The 27,663-nt window shown below is 45.1% G+C and overlaps 2 protein-coding genes across 5 annotated transcripts in view; one reads left to right on the top strand and one right to left on the bottom strand.

The window, feature by feature from the left end:
• Hectd1 (HECT domain E3 ubiquitin protein ligase 1) overlaps positions 1-6,269 on the top strand; it is a 93,547-nt gene extending 87,278 nt beyond the window's left edge. For all 4 annotated transcript variants that reach the window (XM_059279944.1, XM_059279943.1, XM_059279941.1 and 1 more), the window contains exons 38-43: positions 218-825; positions 3,273-3,351; positions 3,466-3,559; positions 4,152-4,302; positions 5,060-5,204; positions 5,317-6,269. In XM_059279944.1, coding sequence (XP_059135927.1) covers positions 218-825; positions 3,273-3,351; positions 3,466-3,559; positions 4,152-4,302; positions 5,060-5,204; positions 5,317-5,454 — 1,215 coding nt within the window. In that variant the 3' untranslated portion in view covers positions 5,455-6,269. The remainder of the gene's footprint in view (positions 1-217; positions 826-3,272; positions 3,352-3,465; positions 3,560-4,151; positions 4,303-5,059; positions 5,205-5,316) is intronic.
• Positions 6,270-18,376: 12,107 nt separating this feature from the next.
• Ap4s1 (adaptor related protein complex 4 subunit sigma 1) overlaps positions 18,377-27,663 on the bottom strand; it is a 48,624-nt gene continuing 39,337 nt past the window's right edge. Inside the window, exons 5-6 of the mRNA XM_059279441.1 lie at positions 27,200-27,211; positions 18,377-18,763 (exon numbers count right to left, since the gene is read on the bottom strand). Coding sequence (XP_059135424.1) covers positions 18,635-18,763; positions 27,200-27,211 — 141 coding nt within the window. The 3' untranslated portion in view covers positions 18,377-18,634. The remainder of the gene's footprint in view (positions 18,764-27,199; positions 27,212-27,663) is intronic.

Below are 27,663 nucleotides of genomic sequence, written 5' to 3'. Positions count from 1 at the left end.
TTTTGGAGATAAGGTCTCACTGTTTTGCCCAGGCTAGCCGCTACTTTTATTATTGAATAACTTTAGTGCCATTAAAATATTTCTAAGGGATTAAATTTGATTGCCAAAGTTAATTAATGTTCATACATCTTTAGATGACTAAATTTTAAAAAATGTTTCATATTTATGACTTTTTTAGATGTTTATTCATTTATTGTGTTTCCTTTCTAAACAATAGGTTGATCTTGGAGGTGGATTGAAGCCTCCTGGGTACTATGTACAGCGGTCATGTGGGCTGTTCACAGCGCCATTTCCACAAGACAGTGATGAGCTTGAAAGGATCACAAAACTCTTTCATTTCCTTGGAATTTTCTTGGCCAAATGTATTCAAGACAATAGACTGGTAGACTTACCTATTTCTAAGCCTTTCTTTAAACTTATGTGCATGGGTGACATCAAAAGCAATATGAGCAAACTGATCTATGAGTCACGAGGTGACAGAGACTTGCACTGTACTGAAAGTCAGTCTGAAGCGTCAACAGAAGAAGGTCATGACACTCTCTCAGTGGGAAGCTTTGAAGAAGATTCAAAATCGGAATTTATCCTTGATCCCCCTAAGCCCAAACCCCCAGCCTGGTTTAATGGAATTTTGACTTGGGAAGATTTTGAACTAGTAAATCCTCACAGGGCCAGATTTTTAAAAGAAATTAAAGAACTTGCTATCAAGAGGCGCCAGATTTTAGGCAATAAAGGTCTTTCTGAAGATGAGAAGAATACCAAGTTACAGGAATTAGTGCTCAAGAATCCATCAGGTTCTGGACCTCCACTTAGCATAGAGGATTTAGGGTAAGATTTATGTATTCATTCTTGGACCTAACAAATGAGGAGTTAAAGGTTTCTGTTTCTCTGTCCCTGTGGATCTCTATGTAGCTTATGAGTAAAGTCTGGAGCACATGGATAGATGCTAGAAGATACTGATTATCTGTTTGAACCTCTAATTTATGATTATAGAAGATAACACTGTGTCAGGTGTATGGCTTGGTTGGTAAGGTGCTTGCCTAGTGTACATGGAGCCCTGGGTTGGATCTCCAACACTGCATAGAACCTGGCATGGGGGCATGTGCCTATAATTCTAGTGCTGGGAAGGTGGAGAAAGGAGAATCAAAAATATAAGGTTATCTTTGCCTACATAGAAAGTTCAATGCTAGCCTGGGATACATAAGATATGGCTTTGAAAAATACAAAACATTAATCATTATATTTTTGGAGGATTATCTGATAGCCTACTGTGCAAAGGTCAGAAATGATTGGCATATAGCCTTTATTGACTGTTGTCAAGTAACTCTGGTACTGTAGTCTTGATACATTTCCTGTACACAGAAGTGTCATACCTTCAAGTACATTTGCCTGTGTTTTGAGATTGGTGCATGGCTTTCATATTTCCTTTTAAATGTTTCCTAGTAATTGTGAGAACTAGTGTTTGATAAATGGTTATACACATAAGGCTGCATGCGTGTTTTAGTCATAGGTGGACCACATATACAGTGAAAGTGGACTTAACGTTCTGTCACTTGATTTCCTCATTGTTTCTTTCCTCTATCCACCTGTTTTTAGTCACGGGTATTTACCATTGTGATGCACTTGCCACACTATTCAGTAAAGTGACATGCTGTGCAGATTTGAGGCCAGCAGTAACGTGCTGTGTGTGTGTCACAGAGCCTGGGTGTGTAGTAGAATGTACACCTAGATTTGTTTAAGTGCAGTTTATGTTTGCGCAACAAGAACATCGCCTAATGTATGGGTCTAAGAATGTTTCTGTCACTAGGGCTAGATAACTGCCAGCTGTGGTGGTGCATGCCTTTACTCTGAGCACTTGAGCTCAGCATTGATTAGTGTGGTCTTCGTAGTGAGTTCTAGGCTAGTCACCAGGGCCGTACAGTGAGATGTTGTCAAAAGAAAAAAAAATTGAGATAACTGTATATTAAAGGATTTGTTTTTCCCTCTAAATATATATACACACACACACACACACACACGCACACTCTTTGTATACATTGTAAATAACAAATGAAGCAATATTTTCTTCCCTGGGAAAAATGACTTATAAACATGCTCCTATAATAATTCACTGTAGAAATCTTGAGTTTGATAATTTTTTTTTCCTTTAGGAGGACGTGAATCATGACAGGCTATGTTTTTATGTAGTCTTTGCAAAGCCAGAAAGGTTTGCACATTGGTCTAATAGGTTTTGCCCTTAAAGACTTAGTCTCGCCGGGCGTTGGTGGCGCACGCCTTTAATCCCAGCACTCCAGAGGCAGAGCCAGGTGGATCTCTGTGAGTTCAAGGCCGGCCTGGGCTAGCAAGTGAGTTCCAGAAAAGGTGCAAAGCTACGCAGGGAAACCCTGTCTCGAAAAACAAAAAACAAAACAAAAAAAAAGACTTAGTGTCTTATCAAGGCCCTGGGTTTGATCCCCAACGTTTCAAGTAAATAAATACTGAAACTTAGGTGTGCCTGATTTCACTGTAAGATGGTGTGTAGGTTTTTGTTGGTGGAGCATGGGAGCATTTGTGATTTTCGCAGTATTGTTATATGTAGCAGACTTTATTTTGGGCCACCAGCCAGCTCCCAAACCATGACATAAAGACTTACTAGTTATGAATGGTTGGCCTTAGCTTAGGCCCATTCCACTAGCTCATATAGCTTTTTTTGTTTGTTTGTTTTGTTTTTGTTTTTCGAGACAGGGTTTCTCTGTGTAGCTTTGCGCCTTTCTTGGAACTCGCTTTGGAGACCAGGCTGGCCTCGAACTCACAGAGATCTGCCTGCCTCTGCCTCCCGAGTGCTAGGATTAAAGGCGTGTGCCACCACCGCCCGGCCCTCATATAACTTATTTTAACCTGTTTCTCTTCGTCTACATTTTGCCCTGGGGCTTTTTACCTTTCCTTCTGTATGTCCTACTCTGTGTCTGGCTGGCTGACAGGCTGCCTGGCTAGCTCACCCGCCTGTCTCCTTCTCTTTCTAACTCATTCTCCTTGTTCTCTCGCCTATCTCCTCCTGCTTATCTCTGCCCGCCAGCCCTGCCTGTCCCTCTACTGCCTAGCTATTGACCGTTCAGCTTTTTATGAGACCAATCAGGTGCCTTAGGCAGGCAAGGTAAAATAGCAGCACATCTTTACATAATTTGACAAATGTAGCATAAAAAATGTAACACATCTTTGCCAATTAAAGTAATATTTACAGCAGTTATAAACCCTGACAGTTGCTGAATAGTAATCTCGTCCTTTTGAACTTTCAGTTTAAATTTCCAGTTCTGCCCTTCTTCAAGAATATATGGCTTCACAGCTGTGGATCTCAAGCCAAGTGGTGAAGATGAGGTAAAGATTTGCTCTTATCTAGTCCTTAGACTCTGAAAGATCGTCTTAGCAAAGCTAAGACTTGATGGCTCCATCAAGTGAGGTCAGTTAATACTGGCAAACCTTCCTTTGCAGATGATCACAATGGACAATGCAGAAGAGTATGTGGATTTGATGTTTGACTTCTGTATGCATACTGGTATTCAGAAACAGATGGAAGCCTTTCGAGGTAATTTGCAAGGACAACGCAGTTCCTTTTCCTTTGACGTTAACACCACCGCTGCTGAGTATCATTGAATTGACCTGTAGGTTCTGGTCCTCTAGATAGTTAGGTCCTGCAGTGTAGTCAGGACAGGTTGAACACTAAGCTGTAGTATACCTTCTGCTAACTCCTCTAGAGGGACGGAGACTTCTGGCCCTCACCCTCAGGTCTTCCTTTGTAAGTGGACATAAATTTGTACATGTGCTGTATTCCATGATGAGGGTGAATTATACTGTAAATCACTTGAAAACATGAACACAACCTTGACTGCTTTTGTGACAGCTGTCAAGGTCAGCCTGGATAGTTACAAGAAATGAGAATTTGGCTATTGACTATAGTGAGCAATATTCTTTGTGCTCACATCAGTGATAATAAGCATCAGCTTTCTTTGTGGGGGTGTGAGGATGTGGGGATTGCCCATGGCCCATCTTACTGTATGAAGATTTGGGTTTTTAATTGAATATTTGGTAATCATGTCTGATTTGAGGATCTGAGTTGTGTGCTTTGTTTTTTGTTTTTGTTTGTTTGTTTGTTTGTTTCTGGTGTGTATGTAATGTAGATGGATTTAATAAAGTTTTTCCAATGGAGAAATTAAGTTCCTTCAGCCATGAGGAGGTCCAGATGATTCTCTGTGGCAATCAGTCACCATCCTGGGCAGCAGAGGACATTATCAATTACACCGAACCTAAGCTGGGCTATACACGTGACAGGTATGTGTTGATAATTTCCAAGGAACAAACTTTTTCATGTCTAACAATCAACTGACAGATTTTCCAAGAACTATAGTTTAGAAAACTCCATTCCCAGTCTAGAGGCAAGTCGTGGGGTGGCAGGATGACTCATGCTTAGGCTCCTTGGCTCACCGAGTTCAGTCATTGGTTTTTCAGTTAGGGAAATTGTAAACCCTTAGGCTACATTGCATGGATGCGAAGGTTTTACTGAGTGTAACAGAGAAGCACCCAGGTTGAAGTTCAAGTGAAATCATGTAGTCTTCTGTGTAGACTCTCTGGTCTGGCTTCTTTTAGCAGGGTGACTATACAACCCATCTGCCTTGTGGCATTTTTGTTGATAGGTAGTGTTTCGTTTTACTTCAGTAAAATATGTCACAAGACCTGATTATTTTACTGATGAACATAGATCATATACACTCTGATAAATGTAGCCTTATCTGGTAATTATGCAAATGTATCTTCAACTGTGATTTTTGAACTTGTTGTGTGTTTAATCTCGTACCTCATTGTTTCCGTTCCTACTCTGGTGTGAGAGAATGAATGCCTTTGAGGTTTTAAAAGTACCATGTCTGCCCATTATTACCTAACTCAGCAGTTCTTAGACAGTCTTGATCTTGGAGCGTGTGTATATTGCTGGGGTGGGGGGTATTGTTGACTTAACAAAGTAGTAGGAGTATGCCATGTTTTCATGTCACTCTATGGCCAGATCAACACAGCTCTGTTTTTGTCCTTTTAGTCCTGGATTCCTCAGGTTTGTGAGGGTTTTGTGTGGCATGTCCTCGGATGAAAGGAAAGCATTCCTGCAGTTCACCACTGGCTGTTCAACTCTCCCCCCGGGCGGATTGGCTAATCTGCACCCCAGGCTCACGGTCGTACGAAAGGTACCAACCAGCTAGTGGAGGAGACAAATGGAACTTGGTTACAGTAGGCTTAAGAGACAGTGAGAAAGATACACTACACTCACGCTGTTCTGTGTTCCTTGTCTTGCTCTAGGTTGATGCTACTGACGCCAGCTATCCATCGGTCAACACTTGTGTCCATTATCTTAAGTTGCCTGAGTATTCCTCTGAGGAGATCATGAGAGAGCGCTTGCTAGCTGCTACAATGGAGAAAGGCTTTCATCTCAACTGAGGTTGGAATGTAGAAAGGAGACCGCAGAGACAAGTCGAGTGAAGCCTCTTGCTTGGTTTGCGGAGAAGTGTGTGATCCTCACACTAATGACACCTTGCCTTGTGTCCCACCTCTAAGGCTTTGAGAACATGTGGAGTAAGTTCCTTAGCTGCTAATGACAAAGAAATCCCTTAGCTACCCAGCCAGCAGGGACCCAGCACAGGGCGGGACTGTGCTGCTGCTTTACAAGGGCTCACGTGACTGGAAAAGGTGGTTCTACCTAACTGTTCCACAGAGCAGCCTCTCAGCTCTTCAGTGCTCACTGGAAACTCTAACTGTGTTTGTATCAAGTTGTCATCGTTTCATACTCCATACACTACAGTTGCCATCACTGATCCCCGTTTTGCTGGCTCCTTAGCTCCTTGGTCAAACATACTGCTTCCTTCCTTCAAACATAGAGTGTTAATGAGCATCTCAGGCTTTTTCTTTTCCTTTTTAATGATGCCTGCACTACCAGAGTATTCTAGTGTTCTCTATTGGTTCACCACATAATCATGCACAGCCTTTTTATTTCTTTGAGGTGGGAGTTTATTTTTTGTTCTTAAATACCATTCTATAAAGATGAAATTCTAAAGTGTGTTTGTGCAGCTCAAAAATAAAGATATATTAAGGGAGGGAAACACTGGTCTAGGTGCAAGGCACACTCACAACAACTTTTATGTTTGGTTGTCTTTTCTTTGTATATTATAAACATTTATTTAACTTGTTGCAGTTTGACGTAAATTTCTGATATGTATGCTCAACAATAATCATTAAAATGTTTGCAGCGTAGAAAACCGTGTCATGTCACATTTTACTGCAGTCAATAGACCAAATTACCTTTTTTTTTTTTTGGTTTTTCGAGACAGGGTTTCTCTGTGAAGTACTCCTGGCTGTCTTGGAACTCACTCTGTAGACCAGGCTGGTCTGGCCTCAAACTCATATACCACCCGGCCGTATATTACTTTTTTTTTTTTTTAAAGTAACATTTAAAACAAAAGCATGGCAGTGGTAGTGCACACCTTTAATCTCAGCACTTGCGAGGCAGATCTCTGAATTCGAAACTGGCCTGGTCTACAAAGCAAGTTCTAGGACAGCCAGAGATGGAACACAGAGAAACCCTGTCTCGAAAAACTTAAAAAAAAAAAAAAAAAAGACAAGTCAACGGGAGGGAAGAGCTTCCAGAGAAGGCACAGGAACCAGACCCAGTAATTCACGTCCTCAGGTACCGTAAGAAGACTAAGCTGAAAGCTGAATTACGTATGCAGAGGACCTAGTGTGGACCTGTGTAGGCCCTGTGCTTGCTGCTTTAGTCTCTGTGAGTTCGTGTGAGCTCTGCAACTCCAGTCCACTCATAAAATCTATTTCCCCTTCCCAGGGAGATCTCTAGCTCTATCCATTTCCCTGCAAATTTCATCTTGTCTTTTTTTTTTTTTTTTTTTTTTTTTAAGAACTGAGTAATATAAATATTTGTACCACATCTTCTGTATTTATTCTTCTGTTGAGGGACATCTAGGTTGTTTCCAGTTTCTGGCTATTATGAATAAAGTTATGAATAAATATGAGCATAGTTGAGCAAGTGTCCTTGTGGTAGGATGAAGCATCCTTTGGGTACATGCCCAAGAGTGGTGGTATGGCTGGGTCTTGAGGTAGATTGATTCCCATCTTTCTAAGGAACTGCCATATTGAATTCCATAGTGGCTTTACAAGTTTGCATTTCCAGCAGTGGTGGAGGAGTGTTCCCCTTGCTCCATATACTCACCAGCATGAGCTATCACTTGTGTTATTGATCGTAGCTGTTCTGACAGGTGTAAGATGGAATCTCAAAGTAGCTTTGATTTGTATTTCCTAGATGGATAAGGAAATTGGGCATTTTTTAAAGTGTTTATCAGCCATTTGAGTTTCCTCTTTTGAGAATTCTATGTTTAGATCTGTACCCCATTTTTAAAATTGGGGTATTTGGTATTTTAGTATCTAGTTTCTTGATTTCTTTATACAGTTTGGATATTAGTCCTCTATTGGATGTGGAGTTGGTAAAAATCTTTCCCCATTCCATAGGCTGCCACTTTGTCTGAATGATGTGTCCTTTGCCTTACAAAAGCTTTTCTGTTTCATGAGGTTCCGTTTATTAATTGTTGATCTTAGTGCCTGTGCTAACCGGTGTTCTGTTCAAGAAGTCTTCTACAGTGCCAGTGAGTTTATGGTTATTCTCCATTTTTTCTTCTATCAGGTTCATTGTGTCTGGTTTTATGCTAAGGTTTTTGATCCACTTGGACTTGAGTTTTGTGCAGAGTAATAAATATGAATCTATTTGCATTCTTCAACATGCAGACATTCAGTTTGACCAGCACCATTTGTTGAAGATGCTGTCTTTTTTCTAGTGTGTATTTCTGGGTTCTTTATCAAAAACCAGGTGTCCATAGGTGTGTGGATTTATGTCTGGGTCTTAAAATTCAATTGCATTGATCAATGAGTCTTTTTTTTGCCAATACCATTCAGTTTGTATTACTATACCTTGGTAGTACAACTTGAAATTGGGAATGGTGATACCTCCAGCAGTTCTTTTATTGTTCAAGATTGTTTTAGCTGCCCTGGGTTTTTTGTGTTTCCATATGGAGTTGAGAATTGGCCTTTCCAGGTCTGTGAAGAATTGTGTTGGAATTTTGATGGGGACTCCATTGAATCTGCAGATTGCTTTTGGTAGGATGGCCATTTTTGCTATGTTAATCTCACTGATCCATGAGCATGGGAGATCTTTCTATCTTCTGATACCTTCTTCAATTTCTTTCTTCAAAGTTTTTAGGTTTTTATCATACAGTTCTTTCACTTGCTTGGTTAGAGTTACACCAAGATAGTTTATATTATTTGAGGCTAATGTGAAGGTATTGTTTCCCTGATTTCTTTCTCAGACTTTTGTATATAGGAGACTGCTAATTTTTGTGAGTTAATTTTTTATCCAACTACTTTGCTAAAAGTGTGTTTATCAGTCATAGGAGTTCCTGGATGGAATTTTTGGGGTCACTTGTGTATACTATCATATCATCTACAAATAAAAATACTTTGACTTCTTCCTTTCCAATCTGTATCCCCTTTATCTCCTTCAGTTGTCTTGTTGCTCTAGCTAAGACTTCAAGTTCTATATTGAATAGGTATGGAAAGAGTGGACAGTTTTGTCTTGTTGCTGATTTTAGTGGAATTGCTTTGAGTTTCTCTCCCATTTAAGTTGATGTTGGCTATGGACTTGCTGTAAATTGCCTTTATTAAGTTAAGGTGTCCCTTTATCCCTGATCTCTCCAGGACTTTTATTGTGAAGAGGTATAGGATTTTATCAAAGGCCTTTGCTGCATCTGATGAGATGATCATGTGTTGTTTTTTTTTTCCTTTCAGTTTGTTTATATGGTGGGTTATACTTATTAATTTTTGTATTTTGAATGATCCCTGCATATCTGGGATGAATACTTGATCATGGTGAATGATCTTTTTGAGTATTTTTGCATGTATGTTCATAAGGGAAATTAGTCTGTAATTCTCTTTCTTTGTTGAGTCTTTATGCAGTTTGAGTATCAGGGTAACCGTGGCCTCATAAAATCAATTAGGCAACATTCCTTATATTTCTATTTTGTGGAGTAACTTAAGGAATATTGACATTAACTCTTCTTGAAAGTCTGGTAGAATTCTATGCTAAAACCATTTGGCCCTGAGCCTTTTTTGGTTAGAAGATTTAAAATGATTGATTCTAGTTCACTATGGGTTGTAGGTCTGCTTAAATTGGTTATCTGATCTTCATTTAACTTTGGTAAAGGGTACCTGTTGAGAAAATTAACCACGTCTTTTAGATTTTGCAGTTTGGTGGTGTACAGGTCTTTAAAATATGTCTTTATGATTCTCTGGATTTTCTCAGTGTCTGCTTTTTTGTTTTGTTTTGTTTTGAGTTTTTCGAGACAGGGTTTTTCTGTGTAGTTTTGATGCCTGTCCTGGATCTCGCTCTGTAGACCAGGCTGGCCTTGAACTCACAGAGATCTGCCTGGCTCTGCCTCCCGAGTGCTGGGATTAAAGGCATTATGCGCTACCACCAACCACCTGGCCTCGCTGTCTGTTTCTATGTCCCCCTTTTCATTCTGATATTGTTTATTTGGATCTCTCTCTGCCTTTTGGTTAGTTTGGATAAGGGTTTGTCAATTTTACTGATCTTCTCAAAGAACCAACCCTTTGTTTCATGGATTCTTTGTATTCTCTTTGTTTCTATTTTATTGATGTCAGCCCTGAGTTTCATTATTTCTTGATGTCTACTCCTTTTTGTTCTAAATCTTTCAGGTGTGTTGTTATGTTGATAGTAGGAGAGCTCTTCAGTTTGGGTTTGTTTTTTTTGTTGTTGTTGTTTTTCATGTAGGCACTTAGTGCTATGAACTTGCCTCTTAGAACCTCTTTCTTTGTGTCCTATATGTTTGGGTGTGTTGTGTCTTCATTTTCATTCAATTCTAGAATGCCTTTCATGTCTTTTTTTTTTTCCTCATCCATTTTCATTGATCAGTTTCCATGAGTTTGTAAGCTTTCTGTTGTTTTTGCTCTTCAGTTTTAATCTGTGGTAGTCTGATATGATGCAATCTGTTTTCTTCTATCTGTTGAGACTTGTTTTGTGTCTGAGAACATGGCCAGTTCTGGAGAAAGTTCCATGAGGTGCAGAGAAAAAAGTATATTCTTTTGTGTTTGAGTGAAATGTTCTGTAAATATTTGCTAGGTCCATTTGGTGTATAATGTCTGTTAGCTCCATCCTTTCTCTGTTTAGTTTTTGCCTGGATGACCTGTCTATTGGTGAGAGTGGGGTACTGAAGTTTCTCACTATCAGTGTGTAAGGGTCAATATGTGATTTAAGCTGTAGTAATGTTTCTCTTACAAACTTGGGTGCCCTTGCATTTAGGGCATAGATGTTAAGAATTGAAAGACCATCCTGGTGGAGCTTTCCTTTGATGAGTGTGTATTGTCCTTCCCTATCTTTTCTGATTAGTTTTGGTATGAAGTCTATTTTGTTAGAAATTAAAGTGGCTATGCAGCTTGTTTCTTAGGTCCGTTTGCTTGGAATATCTTTTTCCAATCTTTACCCTGAGGTAATGTCTATCCTCGATGTTGAGGTGTGTTTCTTGGATGCAGCAGAAGAATTGGATCCTGTTTTGCATTCATTCTGTTAGTCAGTGTCTTTTTTTTTTTTTTTAATTTTGTGTTCATTGGTGTTTTGCCTGCATGTATGTCTTGATAGTGTCAGAAGCCCTGGAACTGGAGTTACAGACAGTTGTGAGCTGCCATGTAGGTGCTGGGAATTGAACCTGGGCCCCTGGCAGAGCAGCAGCCAATGCTCTTAACCACTGAGCCATCTCTCCAGCCCCTAGTCTGTCTTTTTATTAGGCACTTGAGATTATTGATATTGAGAGATATCAATGATCAAAGATTGTTGATTCTTTTTATTTTGTTGTTGGTAGTAGTGGGGGGGGTGAGTGTGAGTGTGTGTGTGTGTGTGTGTGTGTGTGTGTGTGTGTGTGTGTATTTCCTTCCTTTGATTTTGCTACTCTGAGATTATGTATTCCCTGTGTTTTCATGGTTATAGTTAACCTCCTTAGGTTGAAGTTTTCCTTCTAGGACCATCTGTAGGGTTAGGTTTGTAGATAAATGTGCTTAAATTTGGCTTTATTATGGGATATCTTATTTTCTCCATCTATGGTGATTGAAAGTTTTGCTGGGTATAGTAGTCTGGGCTGGCATCTGTGGTCTCTTAGAGTCTGCAGCACATCTGTCCAGGCCCTTCTGGCTTTTAAGAGTCTCCACTGAGAAAGTCGGGTGTAATTCTAATAGGTCTGCCTTTGTGTGTTACTTGGTCTTTCTCCCTTGCAGCCTTCCATATTCTTCCTTTGTTCTGTACGTTAGTGGTTTTATTTGACGAGGTGACTTTGATTTCTCTTCTAATCTATTGGTGTTCTGTGTGCTTCTTGTACCTTTATAGCCATCTCCTTCTTTAGGTTAGAAATTTTTGCTTCTATGATTTTTGTTTGTTTGTTTGTTTGTTTTTATAATTTATTTATTTTTATTTTATGTGCATTGGTGTTTTGTCTGCATGTATGTCTGTGTGAAGGTTCTCTGGAACTGGAGTTACAGACAGTTGTGAGCTGCCATGTGGGTGCTGGGAATTGAACCCAGGTCCTCTGGAAGAGCAGGCAGTGCTCTTAACCGCTGAGCCATCTCTCCAGCCCCTGTTTGTTTGTTTTTGTTTTCGTTTTTTGAGACAGGATTTCTCTGTGTCGCCCTGGCTGTCCTGGAACTCACTTTGTAGACCAGGCTGGCCTCGAACTCAAATATCCGCCTTTCTCTGCCTCCCAAGTGCTGGGATTAAAGGCGTGCACCACCACCGCCTGTTATCTGGGCCTTTGAGCTGGGTTCTTCTATTCTATTATTCTTAGATTTGGTCTTTTCACAGGGTCCCACATTTCTTGGATGTTTTGTGTCAGGAGTTTTTTAGATTTAACATTTTCTTCGACTGATGTATCCATTTTTTCTATCCTGTCTTCAACACCTGAGACCCTTTCTTCAATGTCTTGTATTATTAAACTTGCCTCTGTAGTTTCTGTACGAATTCCCAGATTTTTCAAATCCAGAATTCCCTCAGTATGAGTTTTATTCTGCTTCCATCTTCAGGTCGTGAACACTTTTATTCATTTCCTCACACTGTTCATGTTTTCCTGGATTTCTTTAAGGGATTATTCATTTCTTCTTTAAGGCTTCTACCATCTTCATACAGGCTGTTTAAGGTCTTTTTCTTGAGCTTTAGCTCTGTTGGACTTTTCAAGGCCTGCTGTGTTAGGGTTACTGGACTCTAGGGAGACATTGTCCTGGCGGTTACTTTGTTTTTCTGCTGGCATCTAGCATCTGGAATTGGGATGGTTATATGTCTGCATGCTGACATCTGCTTTTGTCTCTGTTGGGTGTTTGGTTTCTGCTTTCTGTCTGGACTCGAGGAGATTGTGATGGCTGTGTGCTGCCTCGTAGAGAATTTCCTGTGGACCTGTTTCCTTGGCTTGCTCAGCTGGTGTGTTCCCAAGGTGTGCCTGCTGGGGTTGGAGGCTGAGATAATTGGATGAGGTGGGGGAAGGGAGGTTAGAGAAGACCTCTGATCTGTTGGGGATAGGGTTAGAGAAGAAAGGGAGACCAGAGTGGACTTTCTGCCGCAGAGCTGGGGATGAGAAGGTGGGCGCAGGGGCTGGAACTTGAGCGGAGAGGTGAAGAGCTGCAGTCAGCCTACCTGGCTCCCTGGCAGGCTTGGCCCTTGGGTCAGCAGGGGTGCCCGCTGGGGTTGGAGGCAGGGAGAAAGCAATGGGGGGGGAGGGGTTTAAAAGGGGAAGATCTGTGGCATCCATGGAAGGTGGGGGGGGGGAGAGGAAGGCTGCCACAGGTGTTCTGCCACGGAGCTGGGGATGAGACTCGGGGAACAGGGAGAGGTGGGGATCTGCCTACTTTTCATTTTCTGTTATGCAGTTTCATGAAATCACTGTAAGAAGAAATGGACTTTTCTATGGGAAATGCACTTGATGAAACTGGGGAATTATAAAAATAGGTATTCATGTATGTGTGGCCCGTCTTCCATGTTTAGTTACAGAGTAATTCTCAGCTAGAAATAAACATTGGTTTTTCCTTTATTTTGAGACAGGTCTTCCTCCCAGGCCGGCCTAGAGCTCTGGGTGTAGCTCAGGCTGGCCTCAGGCTGGTGTCCCTTCTGCTTCTGCCCCTTGAAAGCTGGGACTGTAGGTGTGAGCTACCGTGCCTTGCCAGGGTTAACTTTTTTTTTTTTTTTTAAAGAAATGTATTTATTTTTATTTGCATTGGTATTGGTATTTTGCCTGCATGTATATCTGTGTGAGGGTGTTAGATCTTGGAGTACAGACAGTTGTGAGCTGCCATGTGGGAGCTGAGACTTGAACCCAGGACCTCTAGAAGAACAGTCAGAGCTCCAGCCCCCAGTGTTAACTTTTTAAAAAGCAGATCCACTAGTTAGCATTTGTATCTTAAGGGAGGAGGAGATCTGAGATTAAGAATGAAGATCCAATGTTGTGTTCCTGTGGAAAGAAACCAGGATGTTACTATTTTCTGATTTTAAAGAGATCCAGCTGCCTCTGCTCTCCAAGTGCTGGGATTAAAGGCATGAGCCACTACCAACTGGCTCATGCAGGCCAGAAGAGGGCATCAGATTTCCCCCAGGAATGGTGTTACAGATGGTTGTGAACCACAGTATGGGTGCTGGGAATTAACCTGTGTCCTCTAGAAGAGCAGCCAGTGCTCTTAACCACTGGGCCATCTCTCCAGCTCCCCACGATGGCTTTTAAAGGGCACTGGGAACATATGTGAAGTTGCTCAGTACTAGGTACATTTGTAAGAGATAGCCACAGTCAGTGTTTTTAGTCCTGTCAGAATCCTAAGAGGATCGGTTGCAGGAGGATCTCTTACACAAATGCCAAAGTATTTGCAGATGTCCTGCCCACACCCTTCTGGAGGCTGGAAATCATCTCTATCACGGTACCCAACACTGGGTAACTCCTGTGGAAGAAAACACCTGTAAGTGTTGAGTGTCGGCGATTTTCCAAATTGTGAGTCTGCTCTTGGTTCAAGCCTTGTATGTGGAACCGGTGTTGAGTGTGTAGCCAGAGCTAGCCTTTCCTTTACTTCATCAGCTTCACAGTTGACTGTGAGACTGAAGGTTAAGACATAGGGCTGGAGCGATGATTCAGTGTTAAGGGCACTGGCAGCTCTTCCAGAGGACCCGGGTTCAAGTCCCAGCACAAACATGGCAGCTCACAACGGTCTGTAACTCCTGTTCCAGGGCATCTGACACCCTCACAGACACATACATGCAGACAAAACAGCAATGCACATAAAATACAAATGAATAATTTTTAAAAAATAATTAAGACATAACAGCAACATTTCTGTATATTACCTTTGTTTCAATCAGAAAAGTCAAGATTTTTGTTGTTCATTTTTTGTTTTAACTTCTCAGTGAAGTCATGGCTACACAACTAAAACTCTAGACTTGAAACCACTTATGTGTATAGTATTGCCATTATTTAAATTTTTAAACAAGGGGAAAAAAACTTGTAAGTGGTGAGCTTTTGTGAAGGCCATTTGGTGGTGGGGTAGCAGATCATTGTCTACTGACTCACTGTTCTTATTAACCATGAGGTAAGTGTGATCTTAAAATGGTTTGTCTTGTTTTTAAACACTGATTTGGGAGTGGTGGATAATGCATGCACCATGGCATACATATAGGATTTGGGGAGGGAGGTGTAGATAGTACATGTACCATGGCACATACATGGGAATGAGGGAGAATAGTGTATATATCACGGCACATGTACAGAGGTACAATTTGTAAGTGGAAGTTTCCTCCAGCTGCGTGTGGTGACCCACACCGTTAAACCATTAATTGCAGAGGCAAGTGGATCTCTGTGAGTTCCATCCAGGGCAGCCAGTGAAATCTTATCTAAAAGAAAAAGAGGAACAGCTACAGAGTGAGACCCTGTCTCAAAAAAAATAAAAATAAAAAAAGTAAGATAAAAATAAAACTAAAGTTATAGAAAAAAAAAAAAAAAGAAAAAAAAAAAGGAGCTGTTTTTTTCCTACCATGTAGGTCCTAGGAATCACATTCAGGTCACCAGGCTTGGGGACAAGTGCCTTTATTCACTGACCCCAGGTTTTTAGATGGTTGAAAATGCAAGTAAAAGTATCTTATTAATACCTTTTTTCAAGATCGCTGACTTAGGCTGGTCTCAAACGCAATATAGTCAAGAATGATGTTGAACTTCTGGCTCCCCAGTGTCAGGATTACAGGCATGCGCCACCAAGCCTGCTTTATGGAGTGCTAGGGCTCAAACCTGTGCCTCATGTATGCTGGGCAAGCATCCTGCGACACCCCAGCCCTGACATGTCCATAGTTTCCGTTAGAACAGTCATGTTCTTTCAGTTATGGACCATGTGGGGTTGCCTTTGCACTACTGCTACAGTGGGTTATCTGATGTTCTGAGCAGATCGGCTCTGCCGGGACAGTCAAAAGTCGCTGCAGGCACTCAGCTGAAGGGGAGGTGGCTGCCCAGCACCACACCCACAGCCACAGCCACAGCACAGCCACAGCCACAGCACAGCCACAGCCACAGCCCAGCCACAGCACACCCACAGCCACAGCCACAGCACAGCCACACCCACAGCACAGCCACAGCACAGCCACAGCCACAGCACACCCACAGCCACAGCACACTCACAGCCACAGCCACAGCACACTCACAGCCACAGCCACAGCCACAGCACACCCACAGCCACAGCACAGCCACAGCCACAGCACACCCACAGCCACAGCACACCCACAGCCACAGCCACAGCCACAGCACACCCACAGCCACAGCCACAGTACACCCACAGCCACAGCCAGAGCCACAGCACACCCACAGCCACAGCACACCCACAGCCACAGCACAGCCACAGCACAGCCACAGCCACAGCACAGCCACAGCCACAGCCACAGCACACCCACAGCCACAGCCACAGCACACCCACAGCCACAGCACACCCACAGCACAGCCACAGCCACAGCACACCCACAGCACAGCCACAGCCACAGCACATCCACAGCCACAGCACACTCACAGCCAGAGCCACAGCACACCCACAGCCACAGCACAGCCACAGCCACAGCACACCCACAGCCACAGCACACCCACAGCCACAGCCACAGCCACAGCCACAGCCACAGCACACCCACAGCCACAGCCACAGCACACCCACAGCACACCCACAGCCACAGCACACCCACAGCCACAGCACAGCCACAGCCACAGCACACCCACAGCCACAGCCACAGCACAGCCAGAGCCACAGCACACCCACAGCCACAGCCACAGCACACTCACAGCCACAGCCACAGCCACAGCACACCCACAGCCACAGCACAGCCACAGCACAGCCACACCCACAGCACACTCACAGCCACAGCACACCCACAGCCACAGCCACAGCACAGCCACAGCACAGCCACAGCCACAGCACACCCACAGCACACCCACAGCCACAGCACAGCCACAGCACAGCCACACCCACAGCACACTCACAGCCACAGCACACCCACAGCCACAGCCACAGCACAGCCACAGCACACCCACAGCCACAGCCACAGCACACCCACAGCCACAGCACACCCACAGCCACAGCACAGCCACAGCACAGCCACAGCACAGCCACAGCACAGCCACAGCACACCCACAGCACACCCACAGCACACCCACAGCCACAGCACACCCACAGCCACAGCCACAGCACACCCACAGCCACAGCACACCCACAGCACACCCACAGCCACAGCACACCCACAGCATACCCACAGCCACAGCACACCCACAGCCACAGCCACAGCACACCCACAGCCACAGCACAGCCACAGCACACCCACAGCCACAGCACACCCACAGCCACAGCACACCCACAGCCACAGCACAGCCACAGCCACAGTCACAGCACAGCCACAGCACACCCACAGCCACAGCACACCCACAGCCACAGCCACAGCACAGCCACAGCCACAGCACACCCACAGCCACAGCACACCCACAGCCCAGCTCACTTTGACTCAGGTGCTGTCAGACATTCCGGGGTCTCCAAATACAGTTAAGCTCGTCAGTGTATTTCCTATGGTATCTACTTAATATTTTTAAACTTCAGTATTCTCTAAAGGTCCTAAAATCTGTGCCAAGCTATAATTCACCGACTATTTTAGCGTGACCCAGAAGTTAATTTTGTTCACTCCCTAGCTACTTCTGGTGTACCAGTTTCTGCAGTTTCCTCCACATGCTACTGATCAAGTGCCTACCAACTAGGCCAGCGGTTCGCTGCTGCTGCTGCTGCTGCCGCTGCTGCCGCCGCCGCCGCTGCTGCCGCTGCCGCTGCTGCGTCTCAGCAAGACCTCCAAGGTCTTTGATCTAGGTGGGGCTTTCCCCAGATCCTGATGACTTCATAACACATTGTGTGTTGTCTCCACGGGCCAGAAGCCTTCCCTGGGCCTGTCCAGATGAGTGCAGGACAACAACCGTTTGGCTTTTGAAGTCTAATGTGACTAGTGTTCTGGTCTTCCTGGATTCAAATGTTAAAATCGCTATGTAGAATTTTAGAAAAGAGAGCCCCTCCTCTCCCCATCCTTACATGAGAACAGCACCGTGCTTCATGGAGGACTCATACAGCTGGAAGAACTCTGGGAGGACCGCACAGGGCCTAGATAGTTCTTCCTCTGCTGCACATCACCCTCCACAGCAGTGTGCACAGATAAACAGCTCTATGTTCTGTAGTCTGCGTGGCAAAAGCAAAAAGTTGGGTGGAAGCCAGGCGGTGGCAGCACACGCCTTTAATCCCAGCACTGGGAAGGCAGAGGCAAGCGGATCTCTGTGAGTTCGAGGCCAGCCTGGTCTACAGAGTGAGTTCCAGGAGCTCCAAAGCTACACAGAGAAACCCTGTCCTGAAAAAAAGAGTCAGGTAGAACAGCACATGCTGGCCAGCCAGTCTAGCCCAATCAGTGAGCTCCCAGGGTCAGTGAAAGCCTGTCTCAAAAGATGGTGAATGCAAGGTGGATATGATCAAATACATTACACATATGAAGTTCTCAAAGACTAAATTGAAACTATATTTGAAATACAGGAGAAGTAACTGAGGAGGATACCAAGGCTGACCTCTGGTCTCTGCACAAACATGTACACACACACACACACACACACACACACACACACACACAATTAAGGAAAGGGGGAGCGGTGCCTAGGGCTGTGTAGCACAGTGTGAGAGTGCTTGAGGCTTTGAGGAAGGAGATAGGGAGCAGAAAAACTTTACTCAAACGTCATAGTCAAGTCACTTTGAAGTTTATTGGCTGATGGACAACTGCCACACGACACAACTTCCCGCTACAACCCTGCTGTTCCTGCAGGAGAAGCAGGCTTCCAGTGACCAGGTGAAATCCTGGCGCTCTGTTAGGAGAGAAATGTCTTTGTACGATGATGGGAAACAGCTAGCGAGTTTCCAGAAGGTCGTTGCGGTGGCTTCCGTGGTGGCGGTGTCTTCCGTGGTGGTCACCCACGCAGACCTCGTGTGGCCGTCTTCAGCTTTCTGCCATCTTGTCCAGAATCAGGAGCGGGGCAAGGATTCTGGATCTGTTCGTCTCCACAATGCAGCCGTTTAACAGCATCTCATCCAAAATGATGTGGACTTTATCCAAATTAAACATTATCTAGGTTCTGTTAAGGAAATTAGCTTGAGAACTGACAAATAGAAATAGTAACATGGCTTAGCCTGGTATTTTCCTGGTAAATAAGCCTAAACATGAGTTTTGTTTTTTGTTTTTTAAATCCTTAGTAAAGGTTACCTTCATAAACATGTACATACCTAGATTTACCTTGGCTAAGCAAGTTCAATAAGTAGATATTGAAATGAAACAGCTCCTTAAATTATCTGTGTGTGTATGTATGTATGTATGTATCTGTGCTCAGGATGGAACTCGGGGCCTTGCACGTTAGGCAGCACTCTAGTCCTGAGCAACATCCCAATCCAGAACGGCCCATTTTGTTACCAAAGTGGGCTAGAACCTACTACATGCCAGAGAACACAGCAAGTAACGTTTCAGCAAGAAAACGACTTGACCTCAGTAATAACACAATGTATGCTGAATGCTCACTATGCTCAAGGCATTGTGACCAAGGCGTTAATATATATTATCTCAGTCTTCTCTACAATCCCCATTTACACAGAAGCAAATGTCTAAAGTCTTTGGCCGAGGTCACAGGACTGGTAAAAGCCAGATCTGGGCTGCACTGACTGCTCTGTTCTCCAGGCTTCTCTTGAGGAGCAGAGCCTCCAAATCAACACCATCCCTCACCCCCAGGGCTGTACCTACCCACAAGCACCCTCCTGGGCCTGTGTCATCAGCTGTCTTCCAGAGGAGACAGTCATTACTGGATAGTCCAGAGGAGAAAGGCATAAAGGAGGGGAGGCATGCTAACTAAACTCCCCAAGGACGGAAGTTGTGAGTTTCACAAATGGAGAGTCCCAACACTTTTGGATGATGAAGGCTTAACGTGGTGGAACACTTACTGGAAAACTAGTCTTTGTATGGGAAGAAGAGGGCACTGGGCAGTGAGAAACCAGAAAGAGCCATACTCCTGAGAACGCATTCATCTGGATGTCTAACTGTGGAGCAAGATGGCTGCAATCCTTGAATGTTTCTTAGTTTTACATCTGAAACCTGAGATTCTGGTTTTAAAGAGCTTTTGAAAAGAAAGAAAACAGCTGTTTCAAATAGACTTCATTCGACAAGTGGGTGACTGAATAGACATGCCAGTGAGTTTGTGATTATGAATCTTTACAGAACAAATTATAACCTGATTTTGTTCAATTCCTCATGTCCCAAGTCTCTATTGTATTTGCTCAGTGAAGTCTGTCGACAGAGAATGGGACAACCTGTGAATGAGATTCAGTTTCCATTATACTCTGTTAACATTTCATTAAGTCCTGTGCAGATAGCTCGCTAGCAGAATACACTTTTTCAGGGGCCGATGGGAACTGTCCTGAAGTGACCCAGAAAAAAAAAAAAAAAAAGCTTTGCTCTGATATACCTATTAATAATGTCTTCCAATTATATAGATGATTGCTTTGTCCCAGACCAAAGTAGGACTGGGATGAATGTTAGACTCAACCCTGCTCAACTGAGCCAGCAGCCAGAGTTTACAGGCTGAGACAGTGGGAATGCAGCCAGGCAGACAGAAAGACAGAGCTGAGGGGCTGGAGATAGAGCTCAGCGGCCAGTGCCGGCCTAGCAGGCGTGAGGTCCTGTGTTTGATCCCCAGCACCCCATAAACAAGGTGTAGGAATGCATACCTGTGATCTCAGCTCTTGGGGGGGGGGCGGTAAGGACAGGAGGATCAGAAGCTCAAGGTTCTTTTTGGCTACATGGCAAGTTACAGGTCTGCCTGGGATACATAACAGCCTGTCTCAAAAAGGGATTAAGCAGCACAGGGGGCCGAAAGAAAAAGACCCTGGAGCCCTCTGGGTAGGCACTGAGGGCAGTGGAAGCCTTAGCGACTTCTCTGTCTTTGATCTTCTTTGAGATAGGAGGAAACCTAACTTTATCTGTTTAATTGGTTCACTGGTCAAACTCTCCCATCTTCAGCAAATAAACGACATTGTCCAGGTGCCCCTTGAGCATCTGCCTGCAAGTGATTATTTATTACACCCCCACATTGCAAGGACAAGGTCCTTTGGCAAGCCTGACTTTCCCAACCTCATGGAAACGCAAGTTAGGCAGTGAGGTCACTCTGTACTGTGCCCATGTGACTGCCTATCTGTGTATCTGGCTCAAACCCTAATCATCACCCGGTTCTACATGAGCAAACCATAGACCGGATTCCAATGCGAAGCAAAGGCCTGAAAGCTGATGCTCCCCCATCACATGACTCCTTTAAAATAAGAATCCAGCTGTTCACGTCTTGATTTGGTTTATGAGCAACTTGTACACACTAGTAGAGCCAAGGTTAGTGGCATTTGGGCCATAGGCCAGGGACCAAAAAAGTATCATATATGCCAAGCCTCAAGGCAATAAACAGGCAAATACTTTAGCTCTGACGTTTGGAACAGGAGGAAGCAAGAAGAGACTGGACTGTGGGTCTATTAATTCAAGTGATTAGGGAAAGAACTTCCTGCAGGCTAGGTTGAACATGACTGACCCCGAAAACCACAAACAACTTCCCAAGGAACACATTTTACCAAAGCCCATGTTTCTCAACCTAGAAACCCAACCTTGTGGGATTTCTATGGAAGGCAGACTGGATGGAACATCAGATGTGTCTTACACAGGAATTTTCATCTCCACCTCCTAAAACATGCTTCTCACATGATGTTATTTTGTTTTCCTTGAGACAGGATCTTAGGTAGTCTGACTGGCCTTGCCCTTGTTATGGTGGTTGAAGATGGCCCTGAACTCCTGACCCCCCTACCTCCACCTTCCCAGTGCTGGAATACAGGTGTGAGACACCCTACCCAGCCCTATTGGTCTTTTTATATCAATGTGGTGGGTTAATAGTCCTTTAATAAGTAAGAGAACTTTCAGAACAACCACAAGGCAGAGCCCCGCCTAGCCACGAAAATGGCCAACTCTGCAGACCCGGAGAGATGGCTCAGCAGTTATGAACACCCACATGGCAGCTCACGGCCTTCTGTAACTCCAGTTCCGGAGATCCGACACCCTCTTCCGGACTCCTTGGGCACTAGTCACGCATGCGGCACACAGTCATACAGACAGACAAAACATCCATACACATAAAATAGATCGAAAACATTTTTAAGTCTGAACGTCTGGGTCTGTCTGTACTTCCTTCAGCTCGCTTTGCTGGCACTGAACCCAGAGTCTTAGGAATGCTAGGCTGAGGTTCCCCCAGTGAGCCACACGAGGACTAGTGAGCCCTCCTAACTCCGGTTGCTTCTCCTAACTTGCTGTTAGGATTGTTTAGTAAAATAACCAAGACATGAGGGACGAAGTGAGTAGGCCATCCACCTAAGAGTTAGATGTGGGGACTCACCCCGTGATCCCAGTACTTGGGAGGCTGAGGAGGACTGCCACAAGTTGAGGCCAGCCTGGGGGACATAGCAATTTCCAGGCCAGCCTAGGCTGCAGAGCCTGTCCCCCCTAACTAACTAATCCTCTAACTAACTAACTAACTAACTAACCACAAAAACAAAGGAGATACAAAAGTAAGAAGGTTATGGGAGTCGGAGGAGGCAGGAAGCGGACTCTTGGATCTGTCATTCACATCCCTTTCTCAGGGGGATGCAGACCCCTTGAGAACGATCCTGTCTGAGCCTCTCAGTGTTGGCTGGAGGAGCTGGGGGGGGGGGCACACACAGAAGGCTTTGGCTCATTGGGAAGCTGAGTCCGCACTGGGATGGCAACCCTGCGCCATGCCTGCTCGCCTGGCCGCTGTCTCCACAGTCCTTGTTTGAACATCCCACCGGGCTGAGATGAGTACCTGTGGGAGCAATTCTCCGCTGGGTTCCGGGCCTGTGGTGGACACAGGCTTTTAGGATGTTAGCGAAGAAACTTAACTAGAGCTGAGCTCTGGGTCTCAAGTACTACAGCATGTCCACGAATCTCAGTGGTGCCAGGCACTGATCAGGGTGGCCCGCAAGCTGTCATCATGAGGGATGTGCTCTGCTGGAGGGTGGCAGACTCAGAGACTGCATGCAACGCTGGCGTCATTCCTTATGACCCAAGCTCTGTGATAATAAGGAGCGCGTGAAACAGGAGGCTTTGTGAACCACGGCAGCCTGGAGTGTCAGGGTCAGTGGCTTTGGGGCTTTATGGGCTTATAAAATAAAACCATGTTCTAGAGAACCGTCAGCCGGTCCACGCCTTTAATCCCAGTGCTTGGGAGGCAGAGGAGGCAAATCTCTGAGTTCGAGACCAGCCTGGTCTACAGAGTGAGTTCCAGGACAGCTAGGGCTACACAGAAAAACCCTGTTTTGAAAATGAATAAATAGATAAATAAATAAACAGTCTCAGAGATCATGGCCTATTTCATCAGTGGTATAAAAACAGAAATATCCATCATCATAGTGAGTCAGAGGGAGGCAGGTCTCTGAGTTTGAGGCCAGGCTGGTCTACAGATGGAGTTCCAGGTCAGTCAGGGCTACACGGACAAATCCTGTCTTGAAAAACCAAAACCAAAAACTGTCTGTCTGTCTGTCCATCCATCCATTCATTCATCCATCCCTATGTAGCCCAAGCTGGCCCTGGACTTCATCTTTCCGAGAGCAGGATAAGTGTCCTCTAAATCAAACCTTCGGGGTTCTGGGCTACCTCCTATTTGTGTGGGAGGGAGCATAAAAGGACACTGTAAGGATGCCAGGCAGCTACGGGCTTTCCTCCTGTGTCCATATACGGGCAGCACGGCTACCCTCCTGTTTGCCTAGCCCTGCTCCCAGGCCTGGGACGGGGTGAGTGAAGAAGAGCCTGGTTGCGGAGGTGCGGTGGGGAGATAATCTTATTCCCCATGGGGGTGACTTAGGTCACTGAGGTGCTCGGTCTCAAGTGGGCAGGTTGCCCACCAGGCACCACCGCACCAAGAGGTTCCACGTACTGGAAAGAAGGGTTTCAACAAGCCAGAGTTCCTGAACTGATTTCTCCTGCGTGGGTCATTTCTGTTTAAATCCCATCTGTCTTGTTCTGGAAGTCTCGGCTGGAAGTAGTAGAGCAGCGTGTACTGGAGAGAAATGTAAGTGATCCGAGTTGGCCTTGCAAGGGGCTTCTTGAGAACTTCCCAAGGCTCTGACCTCAAGACAGGGTTTCTCTGTGTAACAGCTCTGGCTGTCTAGGAACTCTCTCTGTAGACCAGGCCGGCCTCGAACTCACAGAGATCCACCTGCCTCTGCCTCCAGAGTTCTGGGATTAAAGGCGTGCGCCGCCGCCGCCGCCGCCGCCGCCGCCGCCGCCACCACCGCCCAGCCCAGGAAGACTTTCTTACACTCAGCACCCCAAAGACTGTGGGCTCTGAGTGTTGGGAGAAGCAGGTGGCAAGTGTGCCAAGCGCCTGTTTCAACCTGGCGGCTCTAGGGCACATTCCTGGAAGCGGTCGGTCGCTGCTCTGGCAGCCTCTGCGGCACTGAAGAGCGGGCTGGAGAAGGTCGCCCTCCCCACGGAAGGCAGGAACTAGGGTGCAGCCTCCATGGACTGCTGATTCCCTGCCACAGGAGTCTCTGTACAGGCCCTCTGGGGCAGATGGCTGAAGAGAGCCCTGTGTGAGGCGAGTGAGTCCTGAGTTTTGAATTTGCTGTTTTTCGGATGGTTCCAGGGATAGTAACATTTTAAGAGAAGTTCCTCTGGACTGAAACAGACAACGTAGGAAAGAAAGGTGAAATGAAAGCAGGTGGACCAGGTGTGGCGCACACCTTTAATCCCAGCACTTGGAGGCAGAGGCAGGCAAATCTCTGTGTGTTCCAGGTTCGAGGTCAGCCAGGGCTACATAGAGAGACCCTGTCTCAACAAACAAACAAACAAACAAACAGCAACAACACGAAGTCAAAGTAGGAGAAAAAAACACAAACTGTGGGTCTTGGTATGGAAAATAAGTGCAACTAGAAAGCCGATCATTCCAGGAGTCTACAGAGAGAACACACCTGCCCATCTTTCCACTGAACGCTAGTTAGCATAAGCTACTCCAACACAACCAGTGCGACTCCAATACACACCCTGCCGCTTTACGGCCACCCTTTGACAGCTGGACATGGAAGAAGCCCTTCAGCAGGTGTCAGATCACTCAATTCTGTCCCCTGGAACCATGGCAAGATCCCAGTCTAGGCTGAGAGGGTGCTGAAGCTCCTCTAGCTTAATTATTCCTCTGAAATAAATGTGTCTGCTCAATACAGCCCGCAGTTGGTGGCAAGGCCAGAGGTGGGTCTTGAGTTTTTAACTCCAGCAGTGTCTGCTAGCTCTTGCCATTCTCGTGACTTTTAAAATATTTTTTAAAAGCTTTTTTTTAACTCCCCTGTCCAATTAAAAACAGATTTATTTTGAATTGCTTTAAATGGCTTAATTAAGATAAGAATGTCACGGGGCTGGAGAGATGGCTCTGTGGTTAGGAGCACTGCTGCTCTTTCTGTAGATCTGGGTTCGATTCCCAGCACCCACCTGGCGGATCACAACCACTTGCAACTCTAGTTCAGGGGACCTGACCCCTTCTTCTGGCCTCCAAGGGCACCAGGCATGGACAAACATGACATAGAACACCTCCACACATAAAATAAATATTAAAAAAAAAATGTCACACACGCTGTCTGGTCTTCGATCTCTTAGGATCATAGATTTGGGTCACTTGCCACTAGAGGGCAACCACCTTTCCTCAGATGTGACTATGACCAGTTCTTCCAACAAGAGCAAATGGCTATTGCTCCAGAAGAGTGTGCCCACGCAAACAAATACCGATTCTGAGCAGTGGTATCTACTGTGTACATACTGCACATAAACACACACACACAAACATGTTGTAACTCATAGATCTGTTACCTGCTAATATTATACATAAATAAACAATTGTAATTATTTTAGAGTTGAGCCAAATATGTTTTCAAAGGCTCTCTTTATCAGTTTCAAGTGATAGGCAGATTTTTTAATAAAATATTTATTTTACTTTGGGTGTATGTGCATTAGTGGGTTTATTTATTTTTTTATATTTTTGTTTTCAGTGTCTCACCATGTGGCCCTGCCTGGTCTAGAACTCACTCTGTAGACCAGGCTGGCCTCAAACTCACAGAGATCCGCCTGTCTCTGCCTCCTGAGTGCTGGGATTAAAGGTGTACACCACCGTGTCCAGCCTGTTTATGTGCATTTGCTCACTGCATGTGCTCGGTGGCTGAGGAGTCCAGAAGAGGGCATTGGGACCCTTGGAACTGCAGTGACAGGCAGGTGGGAGTCGCCTGGTGTGGGGGCTCAGAGCCAAACTCAGGTTCTCTCAGGGGCAATAGGTACTCTGAACCACAGAGTCATTTCTCTAGCCCAAGGCGGGCAGGTTTTTGGAGAAAAATAATCTTAGAAGTCAACATATTAGCCGGGCAGTGGTGGTGCACGCCTTTAATCCCAGCACTCAGGAGGCAGAGCCAGGCGGATCTCTGTGAGTTCGAGGCCAGCCTAGGCTACAGAGCGAGATCCAGGACAGGTTCCAAAGGTACACAGAGAAACCCTGTCTCGAAAAACAAAACAAAACAAAAAACAAAAAAAGAAGAAGTCAACATATCATACTTGTAGAGACTTGTAAAAAGCCTGGTGAGTGCCTGCCCACATCTGGGTTCCTGGGCAAGCTTGTTTTGTTGTTAGGTGCTGGGACTGAGTCCATGGCCAAGCACATGCTAAGCAGGTGCTCTGCCATGGGGCTGCATCCCCAGTCCCAGAGACAATTTTGATTTAAGAGACAGACAGAGAGAGAGAGAGAGAGAGAGAGAGAGAGAGAGAGAGAGAGAGAACTTTTTCTGCTATAAAAAGAAATAAACATAAGCCAGGTAATGATTTTAACCCTCCAGATCATCCCCCAGAATGCCACCTTCTGTTCATGAGGGGATTCTGGGGACTTACCCTGAAATTCAGTCTCCCTGAGAAAAGCACTTATCCTGTGGGACACACATTTTGAACAAACCTATCTGATATGGGTAAGCTAAATCAATATATAATAGTTATATTTTTAAACATACAATTTATTTTTCTTTTATGTGCATTGATGTTTTGCCTATGTGTATGTCTGTGTGAGGGTGTCAGATCTTGGAGTTACAGACAGTTGTGAGCTGCTTGTGGGCACTGGGAATTGAACCCGGGTCCTCTGGCAGAGCGGCCAGTGCTCCTAGCCGCTGAGCCAACTCTCCAGCCCCATGTAATAGCTACTTTTGAATACCGCCACCTCATTACTTTGTTTGGAGAAAAAGAAAAAGAGATCTTACAAAGCATTGTCTCTGAAAGGGGAGGGTTAGGAGGGGTGCCAGGGAAATCACCTGCTGTGGGGCTGCCTCAGCAGGGTCACAGGTGAGTGGTGTCCTGGATTCTGCCAAATCACCTTCCTGTGCGATGGCACTTACCTGATTACACCTAGAGCGGGCTTTGCCACATACCATGGGAAAATGTTCTGAAAAAGGATACATCTAGTTCACTCTGAAAAAGAAAACAAAAACGCACATAAGAAGGTGGCCCCAGAGAGCACTGTCACCTGAGCAGACAGGGAATGCTCTGCCTCCAAGCCTGGAAGCAGCATGTGGGCTCCTCTGCCTGCTGGAGCCCTGCGCTGGAGCCCTGCGCTGGAAACTGCGCTAAAAAGGGAAAGGAAAAGAAAGCCGCAGGGTGGAGGAATTTTCGAGGTCAGAAAGCAGAGCAGGGGCTGGGCTGGGTGGCTCATGCCCAGAAGCTTGGGAAGCTGAGGCAGGAGGGTTGCCACAAACTCAGGCCTGCCCAGGCTAACAGAGTAAGATCCTGTCTCCAAACACCAAACGAAACAAAAAACAAGGGAAAAGTAAGTGTGGGAATAATAAACTAACTCAGCCTTTGTCGATGGTGGGTAATCTGATACATATATCAGAAGCCTCAGTCATACGCCTTCATTTTTTATC

This window comes from Peromyscus eremicus, chromosome 14, assembly GCF_949786415.1.
Source record: "Peromyscus eremicus chromosome 14, PerEre_H2_v1, whole genome shotgun sequence".
NCBI lineage: Eukaryota > Metazoa > Chordata > Mammalia > Rodentia > Cricetidae > Peromyscus > Peromyscus eremicus.
This window is presented reverse-complemented; position numbering and strand designations above follow the sequence as displayed.